Consider the following 14,140-nt stretch of genomic DNA (forward strand, 5'->3'; position numbering starts at 1 on the left):
AAGCTTATGAAATTGTAAGGTGTTTAAAGCCTGTGGTTGGTTATTCATTATGTTATTCATCAGGTACTTTGGGGAGAAATACTTGAATCTATCATGTGTTACTGAACCATTAGAATCAGCAGTGAACTTCACTCCCTCTTGTGGACTTCACCATGATCAATTCCATGAATTTCTGTCAGAAACTGAATATTCTGATGCCCTACCACACAATAGTTTGATGGCTCAGCAGTGGTGAAGTTTTCTTGTAATTTTCTGAGTTCAGGGCTGACATCGAAACTTTCCTGAATGAGAAGAATCATTCTCAACTACTACTGAACACTGAATAGCTTTGGAAATTGGCTTTTGCTGCAGACTGGATAAGGTTTTTTAATGAATTCAACCTAAAATTACAGGGCAAACAGCTTGTTTGCAAACCTTAAATTGTAGTTCAGTCATTTCGACTACTAATGTTTGAGTCACGTCCAGTTACTTTATATACTTCCTGTGTACTATCAGAAGTTGAAACAAAGGCAAGATCTACATTCCTACACAAAGTTCCTGTGGATATGATTTCTAAAGAAAAACTACAGTTCTAACTGATTTTGCAGCTCGGTGTGAATGCAAAAGAAATTTCGTATTTCAAAATCCATTTACCTGTGCAACTAAGGAGTTTACACCAAACCTTCAAATGGAAGCGATTAAAAGGCAAATATCAAGACTCCAATATAATCCTACAAGTGTCTTCTAAGAGAAGGATATGCTCAATTAAAATCATGCTTGTGGAAGGATAACAGCATTTGGCCATACCTATCTATGTGAAAAGACGTTTTCAGAGGTGAAATATATAAAATCTTATTACAGAATCTGCATTAGCAGAGGAACATTTATAACCAATTTGATGCGAGGGACCCTTAACTTTACAAATATTATTCCACCCACCCCCCAAAATCTGGTCTTATTAGACCTTTATTGTAGCCAACTATTATATTTTGAATTTCATCAATAAAAATGGAAGTTTTGTTTTTTCTCTCGTTGCGTTAGTTCATAATATCCTCGATTTGGCCTCTTGGCCTTCAGAGTCTAAAATACTTGCTATATCTAGTCCTTTACAGAAAAAGTTCATTGATCCTGCTCTAGAGTCTAGTTTGTTGTTGGGGAAGGGAGCAGGTCAGTGGCAGTAGGCAGGTAGAGTCAGTGAGACCACAAACACGCTGTTCTACAAGCAGTGGGGGACTAGGTTTGGATTAGAACAGCAGCTCGTTTCTCCCCATTGCCTCTAAACTTATATTCTTTCTGTCACCTCTGATAGTTTTTGGTGTATTCAGATTAATTCTTCCTCACACTTCTCCCCAGAAGAGAGTGAAACACCCAAATTGATAAATCTATTAAATGAGAAAACTTGGAATAGGATTTAAAGTTTAGTTAGAAATTGAACTGGTAGCAGTTTAGCGCTCGATTCATCACCTCCTTTAGAGTGATATAACGTCTTGTTAATCCCTCATGTGCTATCACTTAGTGGGGCAAGTGATTAAATTTAGATTTCCAATAGCCTGCTTTTTTTCTGTTATTTAGAATTTTGGAAAATGAAAATAATCCAGTAAGCCTTGAAAGTATTTGATTTTCAAAAAATTTTTAATGTTTATATTTGAGAGAGAGCACATGCACAAGTGGGGAAGGGGCAGAGAGGGAGACACAGAATCCGAAGCAGGCTCCAAACTCTGAGCTGTCAGCACAGAGCCCAGTGTGAGGCTCACATTCACTAACCAAGAGATCATGACCTGAGCCAAAAGTCGGAGGCTTAACCGTCTGAGCCACTCAGGTGCCCCAGTATTTAATTTTTTTTTTTCTTAAGTGGATACACATATTTGATTTTAAAAGATTTTAGGGGCACCTGAATGGTTCAGTTGGTTGAGCATCTAACTCTTGATCTCAGGTCATGATCTCAGGGTCGTGAGTTCAAGCCCTGCATTGGGCTCCATGCTGGGCATGGAGCCTACTTAAAAAATAAAACTTGGGGTGCCTGGGTGGCTCAGTCAGTTGAGCGTCTGATTTTATCTCAGGTCATGATCTCATGGTTTGTGAATTCAAGTCCCACATCGGGCTTGCAGCTATCAGCATGGATCCCACTTCAGATCCTCTGCCCTCTTCTCTCTTTGCCCCTTTCCCACTCATGCTCTCCCAAAGATGAATAGACACTAAAAAATAACAAAAGCAAAAAAAACTTTTTTTTTTTTTTAAATGAAAGCTTTTAGAGAAAAGAATAGTTGTGTAAAGCAGTTTAACAATATGGTAGATACATAATGATTAAATCTGTAAAAATAGAGAAAATTTATTACCAAAAGGCTATTTTTATTGATGGGATTAAGGGCAATTTTTGCCTTTTCTCCACTTTCCAAATTTTTTGTAGGTGGGCATGTGACTTTCATCATATTTTTTTTACATGTATAAATAAACCATAACGAGGATAATTAATGCGATGTCCTGAAAAGAAGTGAAAGATAGCTTTTATTTAAGCTTAGTTCCCAATTGGGCACATAGGAAGGCACTGTTTAGGAAAGGTGAAGCTCTGACCATTTGTGTGTCCCTCCAAGCTTTGTTGATCCTTCTACCAGTTGAAGGCATGACTTTGTCTCAGAGCTCTTACTTCCCCAAGGCCTGTGTGGTTTCTGGATTCATTCTGGCCGTAGTAGCAGCTCGTTGAAGCCTTGCAGTTAGGAACTATTCTATGTTACTGCTTTTACCCTTGAGTGGAGGTCTTCCTGGGAGGTGAGAGTGTGAAGAATTGAGTCTTGGGGGCCTTGTACCTTCCTCAGAGCTTGGATGGGAGTGGGGGGAGTGAGTAGTTGGGTGTGTCTGCCTTCCTCCGTTAGATCCCAGGACTTCTTGGGTTTCCTGAGAACCAGTTGAATTAAAGAGTAAGTTTCAACATATTTCGTTTCTTAGATTTGTACTTTCAAACCTTTAAGATGAGATGGATGGGTACTTAACAGCGATAGTTATGCATTTCCACTGAAAATTTGTTTCATTTTAATCCATGAAAATAGAAAAGTGATCTCTAAGTGGTTTTCTCCTTGCTTTCTGGGTACTGCATTGCCGGTTAGCACAGGGTCAGAGTGGGAGAGGGAGAGTGGGAAGTTCTGACCAAACGTTTTAGTTCTTAGGTAGCAGGTAGTACAGTTCCATTAATGACTTTAGCAAAAGGTTAAAAATTTCTCTCCTCTGATTGTAGTTGGTTGAAGGTGGACTCTCTGCCAGCACTAAATCTTGTCACTCGGCCCCTTCTCACGAGGGGCTTTTCTGCAGGAAACTGCCCTGTCTGCTGAGTTAATGGGTTTCCTGCAGTGTGATACTTTGCACGAGGGCATAGGATTAGGCTTTCCGCTCTCAATGCTTTGCCTGCTGGCAGCATCCCAAAGCTGTTGCTATTGTTTTGTGGGCTTTTCTCTTTCTGTGACCTCATTTCTTGTATTCATTCAGCAAACTGTACTTAGCTTTTACTTGCTGTCAAGGATTTTATAATAAAAGAAAAAAATAGTAGAGAAAAATACACACATTGTTAATATGCAATGCAGGATAAAGGCTACAAAAGTATCTAGAGAAAATGTTGGCAAAACAGAGAGTATAACTTTTAGCTGGGGATATGGGCAGAATGGGGAGGATAGGTGGAAGTCAAGGAGGGTGGCATGGAGGTGGTGACATCAGGTTTCTTACCGTTGAATTCAACCTTGAAAGATTTCTACAGGTAAGGAAGGGGACATGAACAAAGGCAGGGAAATTAAAGATCTATTTGCAAGACACCAAGGACTCCAGTTTTAGCAGGGGAATGGAGAGTAATCAAGGGAACTATGGCTGGGAAAAAATATTGGGCCAGATGTATAGAGCTTGGAATGCCAGGCTGAATAGTTGGTGTTTATCCAGGGCTACTGGGGGAAACTAAAGGCTTTTAACAAAGTGAGAATTAAGTTTGTGCTCTCTGAAGAATATAATGAGTGCTGTGTAGCTTAACTTGGACAGGGGAGAGGCTGGGAGCAAAGAGACTAGTTTATTAAAAGGTACCAAGTCCCTGGCCTATGACTTAAAAGGTTATTTGTTGCTTCCGTATCTGTCCTCTGTGGCATCCCTGCCAGGCTGAGAGCCCTTGTGGAGCCGTGGCTTCTGTGTGTGACACTGTGGACGTGACTGCTCCAAGCAAGCAGTCTTGCCAGGACTCTTTTCTCAAAGAGGACAGACTATGCCCAAAGTCAGGGTGACCACATCTTAGAGTCCTTCCCCTGGCTGCCTCCCTGGTTTTTCGCTGAGGCACTGATATACCAAGCAGACAGGCACCACTCAGGGTTGCCAGATTAAGCAAATAAAAATACAGGATGTTAGACTGGAATTTCAGATAATGGATACATTTTTAGTATAACTATGCCCTGTGAAATAATTTGGCTTATCTGAAACACGATTTAGATGGGTGTCCTGTGTTTAATCTGACACTCCTAACCACCTTCACTCTTCTCTGCTCCTGGCCCTAGACTCTGCTTCCTCCTCTCCCATTTTCCATCTGTCACCTCCTGAGTTGGTCTCCTAGTGAGTCCAGAGTCAGATAGACTATGTGCTGTCCAGGAGGGATCAGCCTAGTCATTTGGAGGATGGGTGTCCCAACTCAGGGCCAGGTTTTGGGACATGTGTGCAGCATGAGGTGCCGCTTTCTGTCCAACCAGGTAGGAAGAAAGATCTTGTGTTCCAATGCCAAAAGGGACAGGAGAACATCAGGCCCTCGGGAGACTTCCAGGTTTCTGCCTGGTGTCCCACAATGTCCCTGGGGCCCAGAGATGATGTCCCTGCAATTTGGCTCCTCCCACACCTCACCTTATCCTCCTTTCCCCTTTCCAGTTCCTGTCCCATCTTCTCACATCCCACAAATGTGCCTGGAGCTCTTGGACCCAGACATCCTCTTTCTGAGCTCACACTTAGCCCTTTGCCTAAAACGCCCTGCCCACATTCTTCATCCACCAACACCTCCCCGTTAACCTTTCTCTGTCCCAGCCTGGGCCCCGTGCTCTGGGTTCCCAAAGAACCCTCAGCAAACCTCCCTCATAACCTTTTCCACACTTGATTGATTCTGCCTGTTACTTGTATGTCTCTCCCATAAAAGTATGGGCTGACAAGGACCTGGTTCTTCATTGGTGTCCCCAGTGCCTACCAGCATGCCTGTACCAACTGGATGCTCATTAGATATGTGCCAAATGAACAGCAGACTCTCTTCCGAATTTTTACTGCCCCTTAAATCCTCGTGTTCCTCAGGGAGTACCCAGTTCCAGCTTCCCCTGGCCCAATACATACACCTGGACATTTCACACTTTAAGGCTGAGTGGATTTTTCAGCACATTTCATTAAAGCATCAAAGAAAACCTATCTGGAAAATCTCAGCCCTCAACTTACCTGTCCCTACACCTTCCGTATGCCCAGACAAGTAAGGCCCCGGGTGTCCTGGCCTGAGCCAAAGACCTGGGCTGGACCCTCTCGCCTTCATCTGGTGCCTTCTAGCTTCAGGCGCTACTCCAGGCCTGGACAGTTGCTTCAGGTCAGGTTGTTCCTCACTCCATGCCCTCTTCTGCACACAGTCTTCTGTGCCTTCTGGAACCATCCTCTTCGCTGGCATCACGTGCCCCTTATCAGGTCATTTATTGCCTGCATTGTTAGGGCTTGAGGGAACGAATAAAGAAAACTGCGCTGTCTGCCCCCAGTGCCTCCTCCCCCCCCCCCCCCCCCCCAGGTAGAGGCCCCCAAGCCTAAGAAACCCTTCACCTGGATACATAGAGTGAGCAAAGCACAGATGGATGGCATGTTCTGTAAGGGGGTAAGTGGGTCTGGGGCCCTCCACTGGGTAGTGCCTGGGAGGGTGATGTGTTGGGATGTCTTGGCCATTACGTGAAAAGCAGAGGAGAGGGACAAAGGTTGGGAGGAGGCCCAAAGGACAGTGCCCCCGGATCCCCAGGTTAGGACGTAAACAGCCCCATCTGCTGCAGGTGCTCAGGTATGAGAGTATTGGGGGCAGGCAAGGCTGAGAGGGGGAGTCTCTTCAGATGCTGCTGTAAAAAGGAGCTCTTTCACAGACACCTGTGTAGCGCTAGGAAGTGTCTCTGAGAGAAGGTAGGCAGACAGGACAGTAGTTTTCTGACTCAGTAGCTTAGAGGGAACACTCCGTGACTTGGGCTTTCAGCTCCAAAGCATCAGCCCCCCCAGCCCTCAGCCTGGAGCCCCAGCCCCACTCCTGGGACAGGGTGAGACCTCCAGGGATCAGCAGGCAGACCTGGGCACAGAGGACCCTGCAGGAAGTTTGGGAGAGGCCCCCCGTGTTCTTGTTTGCAGCCCTTTGCCTGCGATCGGTGGTTTGGTCTTAGAAGCCTCAGAGAACTAAGCCACTGATTAAGCCCTCCGCTGGCAACCCGGCAGACAGCTGACTGCTGAGGGCCCTTGTGGCCTATGATTCCTGCTCTTCAGGCTGCCCTGGGACCTGGGTACTGGGAAGGATCTGGACACTAAGGTCCACCCTTAGCTCTGGGCCTTTTTTTGGTGTCCTAATGGAACTAGCACCCCAGAGTAGGGCCCTCAGAGAACTTGGTGGCTAACTTGTTGCTGGGAAGCAGGGGTCTTAAGTCTCTGCTCCTGGCCCACCCTACGTGGGGGCTCTCCCTGCAGGTACCTGAAGGAATTCCGCACGGAGCAGTGCCCACTCTTTGTGCAACACAAATGCACTCAGCACCGGCCCTACACCTGCTTCCACTGGCACTTCGTGAACCAGCGACGTCGCCGGTCCATCCGCCGTCGGGACGGCACCTTCAACTACAGCCCCGACGTCTACTGCACCAAGTACGACGAGGCTACGGGCCTCTGCCCGGAGGGCGACGAGTGAGTGTCCCCCGCCTCTTTCCCCCTCAACCCTCCCCCCCCCCCGCCGCCTGCCCTCAGAGGAGCCTCATGTCTCCTGGGTCAGGTGCCCTCAGAATAGGCCAGGCAGAGTCTGAGAAGCCAGCCATTAGGCTGCTTCTGGGGAGACTGCTGCATCGTGGCACACCTTCCTGTGGCCTGGACCTGGGCTCAGACCTTGCCATCCCCTGGGGGAGGCCCCTTCTTTACCCACTTTTCAGAAACCCTACACAGGCTTCTCTTCTGCTAAGCAGAAGTATAGAAAGGGCAAACCTGAGGACCTCACAGAGGGGACGCTTGTTGACCCTGCTTGTTTGAACCTTGCAGAGGCGGTAACGGGAAGCACTGTCGGGGGTCTATGGGTACAGACCACTGAACTGCCCCTGCACTTCTTCTCCCAGAGGTCCAGGTCTTGTTCCCCCTCCTCCGGCCCCGGCCTAATATAGCCCTGGGGCAGGAGAGGGTGTGCCCATGCTGTGAGCAGACTGTTTCTCTGTGGACCTCTGCGGATCCAGCCAGCACTTGCTGTCCCAGGAGTGTCCCCCCTCTGGAACTTCATTCAAGTCAGCCCAGGGCCCTGACCATACTCAGTCTTTGAGAGGACTTGTGGGAGGACTTGCTGAGCAGGCTGAAGTGGGAATTCTGGGCCCTGAGGGCTACAGCATCCAACAGATGGTGGGACGGTGGTTCTGTTACGTCAGCAGAGCTCACTGCTGCTGGCCTCCTCAACCTGCTATCCGTGCACCACCTGGGTGGTGGGGAAGGGCGGGGACTGATCTCCCAGGCTGTAGGGGCAAAGGTGAGTGAGCCCCCTCCCCCCAACGTTTCAGGTGCCCATTCCTGCACAGGACCACAGGGGACACTGAGCGCAGGTACCACTTGCGTTACTACAAAACTGGAATCTGTATCCACGAGACAGACTCAAAAGGCAACTGCACCAAAAACGGCCTGCACTGCGCTTTCGCCCACGGGCCCCATGACCTCCGCTCCCCTGTCTACGACATCAGGTGGGCTGATAGCTGTGGGCTGGGGTGGGGGCCTGGCTGGAGGCCTGGCCGCTGACCCGATGAGTCCCACAGATGGAGGGCAGGGCTGGCACTCTGCTCTTCCCCTCATGCCTCCTCCCTGCTCACCTTTCCTCTCAGAGAGCTCCAGGCCATGGAGGCCTTGCAGAACGGCCAGACCACAGTAGAGGGCAGCATAGAAGGCCAGACGGCTGGGGCTGCAAGCCACGCCATGATAGAAAAAATCCTCAGTGAGGAGCCTCGGTGGCAAGGTAAAGGTGGTCCCACAAGTGGCCATGCCTCCTCCTGTCCTCTCTTTTCTCCTGCCCATAGTTGCCCTAAGGATTTGGCCCACTACCGCCCTTTTATCCCACCTTATATCCAGCCACAGTCCAGTCACTTGGGGGCACCTCTGGGGAGTTTCCCTAGATATACCTTGCCTTCCTCTCATCACTTCAGTGCTCCCCAAATTCTTCAGGGGACTTTCCCATGTGTGTACTTAAGAATATTTACATATACATACACACGTGTTCTTGACCCTCCTGAGAGTGCCCTTTTTTACCCTGTGTGCTGCATCTCCAGTAAGGGATGGTTCTTACCTCTCTCCTGGGTCTCAGTCTTGGTGTTGGCACATGAGGAGGTGGCCTGAGCTCCTGGGCCCCTTCCCATGTGGCTTCTCCTTCCCCTTCTCCTGCTACATCTGCCTGACCCCTGCCTCTGGCTCCCTGTGTAGAAACTGCCTATGTGTTGGGGAACTATAAGACGGAGCCGTGCAAGAAGCCCCCGCGGTTGTGCCGCCAGGGTTATGCCTGTCCCTACTACCACAACAGCAAGGACCGGCGGCGGAGCCCCCGGAAACACAAATACAGGTCCTTTGGCCCAAGCAGGCCAGCCATGGGAGGGAGGGGTGGCAGGGAAGGGATCATGGCGGGAGCTGCTTCCACTGTGTTCACAGCGAGGCAGGGAGACCAGCCCTAGGGATTACAGAATCGCAGGACCCAAGTACAAAGGGAGGGAATAGTGAGGACAGCTGAATGGTGGCGAGTCCACTGGGATCCTCTTTTGCCACGAAATGAGGTACTTGGGTCAGATGATCTCTAAGGCCCCTCCACTTCTGATTCTGAGGGGTGATTGCTGGGGATAAGCCATGGTCTGGAGAGTATGGTTCTGGCTATAGCCTGGCTCTCCTGGGGCTGCAGAATACCTGACACGAGGACCCAGCAGAAGGGGACCAAACAGTGTTCTTGCTGATACGGCCGTACTGCTCCAGAGAAGCAGAGCCTGGCTTCTGGCCCCACTAAGGTTCTCACTCTGGAGTTCCTCTTTTCTCTTTGTGAGCCTGGCCCTGTGAAGCAGGGAGACCAGAGAGGAGCCTTTAACAGGCATCTAGTTGGCATTCCCCAGATCCCAGTGTCTCCCTCTCTGGCATCCCTCTGACCCCACCATCTCCTTGGACCAGGTCATCTCCATGTCCGAACGTGAAACACGGGGATGAGTGGGGAGACCCCGGCAAGTGTGAGAATGGAGATGCCTGCCAGTACTGCCACACCCGCACGGAGCAGCAGTTCCACCCGGAGGTGTGCCTTGGAGCAGGGGCTGGGCCCTTTGAGAACTGTGGGTGGCTTAACATACCCTCTTTGGGAAGCCAGGAAAAAGGAAAAGAAGGTCTGGGCAGATGTGGGCAGATATCACGCTGACACTATCCAGGCCTCCCTAGGCAGTGCTTGAGGAGCCCTGAATCCTAATTGGGTAACTTGCCTTGTTCTGAGCCCACGATCACCAAGCAGCCCCCTTGCTCCCAATTTTGTTTCTTCCCCTCACCCCGGGCCTCCTGTCAGGGAGCGTCAGGGACTGGGCATAGTTACCTGGCCATTTTGGACTTGGCACCACTCATGGTGCTTAGACTCCAATGACCTCAAGATTTAAAAAAAATAAGAAAGCCCCTTCCGGCTGACGTGTTTCAGATCAGAGTCTCTGGTACCGGCAAGCCAGCCCACTGGCCCCATGGTGTAGCCTTGAGCCATGTCAGTGTGCCAGGATCTGGAATAGGGTACATAGAGGCACATGCTGTCCCTGCCCATGGGTTCATGGAGGCATAGACATATGGGCAGAGGCCACCTTGTACGGGTTGTAGACAGCAAGGTGGAAAGGTAGATGTAGATCCCAACCCAGGGTACATGTAGGTAGAGGGATGCTGCCTCTGATCTTGGCTCCCTTAATGTCCCAAGAGACATCCCGAGGTCACAGCCCTGGCCAAGACCCTGAGTGGGGAAGCAGCATAGAGAAGATCCCTTTGTGAGGGCCTAAGCAGGGCTGGTTGAACCTGTGACCCCAGAAGGGGGGGCTGTCCTTAGCATGAGGGTGGTTGTATCTGCTTCAGGAGTTTGAGTAAGAAGTCAGTAGGGAGAGAGTTAGGGAAGTGGCGTGGAATGGGGAGGAGAAAAGAGATTACTAAGCTAACCCTCCCATGTTGAAGGCACCCATGCCTGCCTGTCCCTCTCTGCCTAAGCCTGATGTGCCTCTGCTCTGCCCTCCAGATCTATAAATCCACCAAGTGCAACGACATGCAGCAGTCGGGCAGCTGTCCCCGAGGACCTTTCTGCGCCTTTGCCCACGTAGAACGTATGCTGTTCCCATTCCCCTCTCCACCCTCTCCTCCCCTCACGCTCTGCTCAGGCTCAGTCAGAGGAGTGGCTTCTCATCTGCCAGCCAGCAACAGGCTCTGTCCTTGCTGGAGGTTCCAGTCCCCCCTGCACACACACCCCGGAACTGGCCTTAAAGCCCTGGAGCTTCCAAGGTCGTGAGACAGAGCAGGACCAGGTCCCTGGTCGGGCACTCACAATCACAGGCAGAATGAAGCACCCTTCCAGAGCCAACTAGGCAGATCTCAGCAGCCACCCCATGCCCCATCCATGGCAGACATCCCTAATTGAACATGGCACTCTGTCCTGCTGAGAGCAGGGCTGTCTGATCAAAATGTAATGCAGCCCTTCTTGTGTCATTTTAGATCTAGTAACCATGTTAAAAAAAAAAAAAAAAGGCAAAAGAAATAGGTTAAATTAATGTTAACGTCCCTTTACTTAACCCAGTGTAAAATATCATTTCAAAAATAATTACTGTAAAAAATCAAGATATTTTACTTTTTTTTTTTTTTTTTTTTGGTCCAAACTAAGTCTTTGAAATCTGTTGTGTAATTGAATAACTGCAGCACATTTCAGTTCAGCCCTCACTCACAACACAACTCACTGTTGTGAGTGCTTGCTAGCCACATGTGGCTCATAGCTACTGGATAGCGAGGCACTCAGTTCTCGCACGGCAGTCTAGACCGCCAATACCCATCTTAGAGCTGGAGCTCAAGTTGGAACCCTTGTCAACCACAAACCGCTGCTCTGGTTGTCCTTAACGTCTTCTCAGGCTCAGGCCTTATATCTGGGATTAGGGTCAAAAATAAGCTGAGGGCCCTAGGAAGGGGAATATTCTTGGCACAGAGATCGTCGCCAGCCATGGGCAACTGGGACCACCTATTGAGGCAACACAGGGAAATAATTAATGGCTCAGGCTTTGGAGTAGTACAGATCAGGGTACAAATCCCAACTCAGCTCTGTCACCTAGGGAGATTACTTCTATGAGCCTCAGTTTCCTTATCTGTGAAATGGAGACTCTGATGTTATTTGTATCTTCTAGTCATTGTGAAGATTCACGGTGAATACAAAGTGCTTGGCACAAAGTAAGCACACAGTACACAGTATTAATAGAAATAAGGGAGGAGCTTTCCCTTTATATACAGAGGGTGCATGGTCTCCTTTGAAAAAGATCCCAGTGTGTGTTTGGAGGGACAGAGCTGGCAAGGAGCCTGCTGACAGCCTGACTCTGTCTCTTGCAGAGCCACCCCTCAGTGACGACCTGCAACCTTCCTCAACCGTGTCCAGCCCCACTCAGCCGGGTCCTGTCTTGTACATGCCGTCTGCTGCCGGAGACTCCGTGCCCGTGAGCCCCTCCAGCCCGCATGCCCCTGACCTCAGCGCCGTACGTGCCTATCCAGGGAGTGGGTGGGCACCATGCCTAGCCAGGAGTCAACACCTGCCTCTAATGCTCCCAGTGCCCTCTCAGCCTGTGCTTGGAGGAGGGGGCCCTGGTATTTTGCCTCAGGCCAAGGAGTTCTGCCCTTTCTGCCCCAGGGTTTTTCTATCAAAGATCTAGTGGTGGGTGGGGTCCCCAGAGCCTGTGTTGGTCAGCCTGGGTAGAGCTGGTAGAAGGGACAAAAGCCTTCGGTCACAGTTCCCCCATAACTTCCTCACGGAGACTACCCTGCGTGGTAGTTGCTGCCCACTGGCAGTTGAAAATAGAACGGAGCCCCTTGCTGAAGAATCTCCCTCTGTGGAGGGGACAGAGGATGGGCCATGGCCTAGCCCACATTTTGCCCACCAAGCCACTCCCTTTCTTCTCTGCAGCTCCTCTGTAGAAACAGCAACCTAGGCAGCCCATCTAACCTCTGTGGCTCCCCCCCGGGCTCCATCAGGAAGCCCCCGAACCTGGAAGGCATTGTCTTCCCTGGGGAGTCTGGCCTTGCCCCTGGCAGCTATAAGAAGGCTCCTGGCTTTGAGAGGGAAGACCAGGTGGGAACCGAGTACCTGAAAAATTTCAAATGCCAGGTAAGGGACGCAAGGGGAAGTCCAGTGAGGTTAGCCTTCTGCAGGGGGCAGGAGAAGCCCTGGAGAGCTGTCCTGGCCTGGCTGTGGGGAATATGACTGGGAGCTGGGAAGCCCCTGTCCTCAGCCTCTTTGACCCTGAGCAGAGTGAGGGAGCCCATCCCATTGTTACAGATGGAAACAGGAAAGTTAGCGTGGCCAGGCACCTGACCCTCTCACAGACCCAGTTAATAGAGGAGCAGGGACTCCACCCTCGGTCTCCTGTCCCACCATCTGGTCTTTTCCCTGCCTTATGCTGCCTTGATAGAGTGGCAGGGCCTTGGGGGAACAGGCAAGAGTGTCCCTCACTGGACTTATCTGAGGCTTGGAGTCACCAGGGAGGAGGGGAACAGCTCCCCTGGTTCCTAGAGTAGGGAGTGGAGTAGGGGTGGGGAGGGAGAGCAGGGTATGTGTGTGGAGGGGGACTGTGTGACAGGTGCCTGCAGCCTCAGTGGGCCATGGCAGGTGGATGCTTGGGAAGACTCCTGTACTCAGGGGCCCTTCCTAGCACCACATGAATCCCGTGCTCCCTGACTTTTCTTTCTTAGGCCAAGTTAAAACCCCACTCACTAGAGCCCAGGAGCCAAGAGCAGCCTCTGCTTCAGCCCAAACAGGTATACAGCTCTCAGCCCCCTTCCTCCCCTTCTGGAACCCCTGCTGTTGACAGGATAGGCCCAGAACCCCAGGCTTTGCAGAAGGGGGCCGCTGCTTTCCCCATAACCCGAGGGCCGAACTAAGGTGGGGCCCCAGCCCTAAATCCAGAGAGGTAGGGGTCAGGCCAGGCCCTGCAATCCCTTACCTCCTGGACTCACTCATGAGTTAGTCAAAAAAATATTTCTTGAGCGTCTATACTGTGTCAGGCGCTGTACTCACTTCTCCCTTCCCCTACTGCAGGACTCTAGGGTGAGTGGGCCCTGCAGCCTGTAAGCCACAGCTGTCCCAACTCCAGCCTTGCAGCAAGGTGTTGAGTGGGTGGGGTCCCGTCTGAGCTTGGGGGCAACTGGATGAGCCCTGGTTTGCACCATTTCCCTCCAGCCCCTGGCCATGGCTTCCATGAGCGGGCACCCCATTGTCTCTCCTCCTCATTCTCTCGTTGCAGGACATGCTGGGCATCCTTCCCGTGGGCAGCCCCCTGACCTCAAGCATCTCTTCTAGTATCACCTCCAGCCTGGCAGCTACGCCCCCTAGCCCTGCTGGCACCAGCAGCGTCCCTGGCATGAATGCAAATGCTCTGCCCTTCTATCCCACCAGCGACACGGTAGAGTCAGTCATAGGTAATTAGGCCGTTTCTATTGCCAAGATCTGGACTGGGTCTGGAGTCAGAGAAACTAGCTCTCGAGTGAGATCCAAACCGGGGTGCTTGTCACTGTAGACATTTACCTTGGGAGAGTCAGAAGGTGGGCACTCTGAGCCCTTTGACCTAAAGGGAAAATGAGCCCAGGGTGTAGGGCCCTTATAGCCCTTATAGCAAATTAGCTATTGCTCTGTTGTGGAAATTAGGAAGAGCCGCCTCTTCCCTTGGACCAATGCAGCCTTATACTCTCACTAGGTACC

General features: G+C 50.7%; 1 protein-coding gene across 5 annotated transcripts in view; it reads left to right on the forward strand.

The window, feature by feature from the left end:
• The window catches only part of UNK (unk zinc finger), a 32,737-nt gene that overhangs the window by 12,572 nt on the left and 6,025 nt on the right, over positions 1-14,140 (forward strand). For 4 of the 5 annotated variants that reach the window (XM_060645363.3, XM_060645358.3, XM_078438145.2 and 1 more), the window contains 10 exons: positions 6,667-6,876; positions 7,725-7,901; positions 8,040-8,170; positions 8,632-8,767; positions 9,358-9,475; positions 10,436-10,520; positions 11,782-11,924; positions 12,350-12,550; positions 13,135-13,200; positions 13,686-13,860. In XM_060645363.3, the coding sequence (XP_060501346.1) occupies positions 6,667-6,876; positions 7,725-7,901; positions 8,040-8,170; positions 8,632-8,767; positions 9,358-9,475; positions 10,436-10,520; positions 11,782-11,924; positions 12,350-12,550; positions 13,135-13,200; positions 13,686-13,860 (1,442 nt within the window). The remainder of the gene's footprint in view (positions 1-6,666; positions 6,877-7,724; positions 7,902-8,039; positions 8,171-8,631; positions 8,768-9,357; positions 9,476-10,435; positions 10,521-11,781; positions 11,925-12,349; positions 12,551-13,134; positions 13,201-13,685; positions 13,861-14,140) is intronic. The other variant, XM_060645362.3, reaches the window with a different exon arrangement.

This window comes from Panthera onca, chromosome E1, assembly GCF_046562875.1.
Source record: "Panthera onca isolate mPanOnc1 chromosome E1, mPanOnc1 haplotype 2, whole genome shotgun sequence".
Taxonomy (NCBI): Eukaryota; Metazoa; Chordata; class Mammalia; order Carnivora; family Felidae; genus Panthera; species Panthera onca.